Source organism: Octopus bimaculoides, chromosome 20, assembly GCF_001194135.2.
Source record: "Octopus bimaculoides isolate UCB-OBI-ISO-001 chromosome 20, ASM119413v2, whole genome shotgun sequence".
Taxonomy (NCBI): Eukaryota; Metazoa; Mollusca; class Cephalopoda; order Octopoda; family Octopodidae; genus Octopus; species Octopus bimaculoides.
The window spans coordinates 29365372-29369997 of NC_069000.1; the positions used below are offsets into that span (position 1 = coordinate 29365372).

The window sequence follows — 4626 nt, forward strand, 5'->3', positions numbered from 1 at the left end:
GTGTAGATAGAGATGACACAAGTTGATGGGGGGTGCTATTGTTATTATATTATTGTTTAGCTGCAAGTCAAAGCTGATTGAGCAGTGCAATGATCAAAGTCATTCCAGCAGTGCTCAGTCTGTCTTTTTGTGGCCCTGATTTTGAAGCCTGTAAGATGTAATCTGAGGGAAATTAGAAAGTTGAATGACCACATACAGGCTTCTGTACCTGGCTTGTTGTGTGAGAATATTGTTGGTGTTGGTGCGGTGGACATGATAACAGTGGTGTGAGAATATGATAGTGTTAGTAGTACTAGCATGGTGGTGATAATTATAATGAAGATGATGATAGTAATAGTAGTAGTGGTGATGAAGGAGATGACAATGAAAAAAATGATGATGCTTATGATAATGAAGCAGTAAGAAGCACTTACCTGATGCGGGTCCTTTACTTGAAGCATCATCAACCCGCTGATCTTTGGGAGGCTCCCCAACAGGCATGACTGGTAGCAAGGCAGCAGGAGATGGGTGTGCTGCAGAGCCCTGATACTGAGACACAACACCTCTTGCATGCTGCTGCACAGAAACAAGATTCTCGAGAGGGGATGCAGCATTAGAGACTGACGTTGAGACTTGCTGTCGAAAGTGTAAATCTCCATGTGCAGAGGGTGCTTTAGCTGAGTGCATATCATAATGGCAACAGGCATTTGGCCCCTTTGTGTTAATCTGCATTTTGTTTTGTATAGGTTGTTGCTGTTGTTGTTGTTGTTGTTGCTGTTGTTGTTGCTGCTGTTGCTGCTGCTGTTGTTGTTGGTGATGATGTTGTTGCTGTTGAAGTTGTTGTTGCTGATGTTGTTGATGCTGCTGTTGCAACTGTTGCTGCTGTTGTTGTTGCTGCTGCTGCTGTGGTTGTGGTGTGTAATATGATGTGATGTTGGTTGGAGTCCCGCTTGTAATGTACTCTACAGACACCACTTGTTGCGTGGGGGTTGCATCTCTCACTTTCATGCTCTTGTCCTCCCGAACATACGTCTCGTGCATGGTGTTCAATGGAGATTTCGCCGGTGCTCTTGCACTGTCCTTCTGTGATGTGGTGACAAAAGCACTAGCATTGTCGTCTTGTGCCAATGTTGCAAACAACTTCTCTTGAATGGCAGATATCAGAATGCCACCGTTGTCTGTACCTGGTATCGCCGTTGAGAACCCACTTTTACCCACTATTGGAACAATGGTCACATTTGAGTCGAGGTTTTCAGTCTGCATCTGTTCCTGCTTAACAAAGACTTCTGGAGATTTCTTCTTCAAAGCATAAGATTCTTCTTGATGTACTGAAAATGCTGGCATCAGGGTGACAGCTGGACGAGGGCCTATGTTAGGCATAAGCTCTGCAGATGAATTGCCTGACTTTGGGGAGTTGTTCATCCAGTGCCTAGTTGGCGAATTGATGAGACCTTGGTTATGAGGCGCCACAATAGGAGTAAACTGACCACAAGCTGTTGATGGGGACTGTCGTTGCCCTAATGGAGAAGAAGGGGTGCCAGACCGGGAATTACCTGTGATAGAAGAAAATAGATAAATATAAAGGAATAAATGCTGCTTTATCTTAATAAACAAGATAACAAGTAAATGCTTATGAATCAATATAGTCTTTGCTCACTACAACTGGTATGCAAGAGACAAAACGGTAATATTCAAAGTCACTAATAATCTGAGTTAGGTAGGGATCAGAAAGAAAACAATGGAATTTCTGTCAAGTCATATGACCTACTTAACTCTTAAAATCTTGTTGCGCTTTCTAATTAGAAACTAGTGATTTTGATGAAATACTATTAGTCCAGTATGAAAATCATAAAAATATAACTACTGCATGAATTTGGATGAAATTTTCTGATACAATATAATGATCATTAGTATACAGTGAATATGATTTTTATGTGTTGTTGATTTACTTGTCATGTCACTTTTACCTGCCAAGGCAGACTAAATACAAGTAAGTTGATTACATACACATAGATGTTTTCATACATAATTATAAGATCAATACAGAGTTGAATTTATGTTCCAGTTAGTCTCTGTAACTTAGACACTGCACAAACTTCCAACAGAAAAAGCATTCTGGGAGAAACCTTCCTCTCCTCCAATCAAAGGTTTTTGTAAGATCTAAAAATTAGTGTTATTTACCCTTATTACAATAATTACACTCACTTCATAAAGTAAGCAGATAACCTACTTTTAATACCCCTGTTCAAAATCAATAAATCCCAATATCACAGATACTTACATATAGAGATGATATCACCAAGTCCAAACTCTCTCTATCTAAATCATAAATAAATAATATCACCTATCTATAATTCACCACTTGAGGTATTAACTGTTGTTATGATTGGAAATTAAAGGAAGAATGCAAGAAATAAACATGAATAATGCAAACAGGAAATCTTTTGACATGAAGTTCTTACTAAAATGAGGCTAATCCTTGTTTCCTGCACAGAAGAGTGCTTAGTTCCAGATTTCAACACCAAACAACAACACTGTTTGAACTGCAGTTATGTGCAGTTTGTAACTTGGTGATACTTGCAGTTTAATTGCAGAATTCTAAGAGTCAATGTAGCAGCTTCAACAAAATGATTATTGTCTTTAAAAACACAAACAAAGACAACTTTTTTTTTAAAGTCCTAAATATTTGGATGTGTTTCACTATTTGGCTGGTATTTATTTATTCCATGCAAATGAAAGGCAAAAAACAACCCAGGAGTGATTTTTAACTCAGAATATAAAGGGACAAAGAAAATCTACTAATAATCTATTCAATATCAGTAGACTATCATTCTACACCCTCATTGTTTCTAATCTAGTCACAATGCCAGCAATTCTGAGGGGAAGGGAGGGGCTAGTTGATCACATCAACCCCAGTACTTGACTGGTTACTTTATCTTATTGAACTTTAAATGGATAAAATGCAGAATGTAAAGAGTCAAAACAAATCTTTTGAAATTACAGTTTAAATCCTTTTAAGATAACACTACTAATTTATTGGTCTTCTTCTTTCAAGATGAAAGAGTGTTATTTCAGTGAGATGTGGCTGTTACTCTTACATGATCAGTTGATCAATATAAAAGCTATTTTGTTGGCTCCTGTATCGAAGATACATCTGTGTGTATCCAGTTATAAATTGTTCAGTATATCAAATACAAATAATAACTTAACTTAGGCACAAGGGGAAGGGTACAGTTGATGAAATCACTCTAAATATTTGACTAAAATTCATTTCATTAAACCTGAGATAATAAGAAATGCAAAGTTGACTTTAGCAAGATTTGAAGTCAGAACATAAAAAGACATGATTTAATTGTTTAAATGGGCACAATCCCACATGTTAATGGCAGAGAAAAGATACAGTCTATTGAGTCAATGATCAACAGATGACAGGTACTTATTTCATTGACTTTACAAGAATCAAAAGTCAACCTTGATCATAAAGGGCATTTTGTAATAAAAATTAAAACAAGAAAAAGGTGCTTTCACAGTAGTAGTTAGATAATAGGTGACTAGTAGTCCCACAATCAAATCCTTTCCAGGTCAACATAGCTATTTCTGTGCCCAAGGTCACTAATGTAACAACTGGTTGGTCAATAAACTAACCAGACCATAACATGAGCATTTATATGTATAGATTATCATTGACTGATTGATTTATTACTGTACACCACACACAAACATGTACATTCATACACTCCTAAACAGACAGACCACATAAACAAAATTACACATTATATTATGAGCATGCATACACACACATATACAAGTATTCCAGTATACAAATTACATACATGCCCTAATTTATATATATACACATCTGTCCATGATCAATACATGAGTAAAGACCATGCACAGGTATATTTGTTGTGGTACAGTGAATGCAATGATGGAGGTGATGTTGATACTGGTGAGTGGTAGATGGAGAGCAGGTGTTCAGTGGCAATTAGAGTAGTAATATGGTGATGATGAGTAGAGAAAGGAGGTAATAGTGGATTTTAAGTGCTATTTTCATAAAATAAACATTTATCAAATCTTTTGAAAATACAGTTTAAATCCTTTTAAGATAACACTACTAATTTATTGGTCTTCCTCTTTCAAGATGAAAGAAAGTGATTTCAGTGAGATATGGCAGTTATTTTTATGTGATCAGTTGATCATGTAAAAGCTCTTTTGTTGGCTCTTGTAGTATTCAGTGACATTGAGGACACATCTATGTATATCCAGTTAGAAATGTTTCAGTATATCAAACACTGTCAATGTCATAACAATCCTGCCCAGGCCTTCAAGCTCTCTATCACAAACCAAAACTCAACTGCTAACTATCAGGGAGTCTCTGTACCGTCACTCAACCTGAAAGAAATTGCAACTAAATCCCATTGAAATCGCATACTACAGTCTTCAAAGCACAAGGGCACATTGCATAATGTGGTGCTATATAAACCAAATAAAAGAAAATAAAAGACCTATCTCAATAATAGGTCAATTGGAGCAGAACAAACACTGGTCTAAACAATATTAACAAGGAAGAAAACATTCAACAGTAAGTCCTATATACACACACACACACATATGTGTGTGTAAGTATATATATATATATATATATAT

The 4626-nt window shown here is 36.4% G+C and overlaps 1 protein-coding gene across 1 annotated transcript in view; it reads right to left on the reverse strand.

Annotated features, from left to right (window-relative positions):
• LOC106878424 (protein capicua homolog) overlaps positions 1-4626 on the reverse strand; it is a 93287-nt gene that overhangs the window by 46711 nt on the left and 41950 nt on the right. Inside the window, exon 3 of the mRNA XM_052975061.1 lies at positions 414-1532. Within this exon, the coding sequence (XP_052831021.1) occupies positions 414-1532 (1119 nt within the window). The remainder of the gene's footprint in view (positions 1-413; positions 1533-4626) is intronic.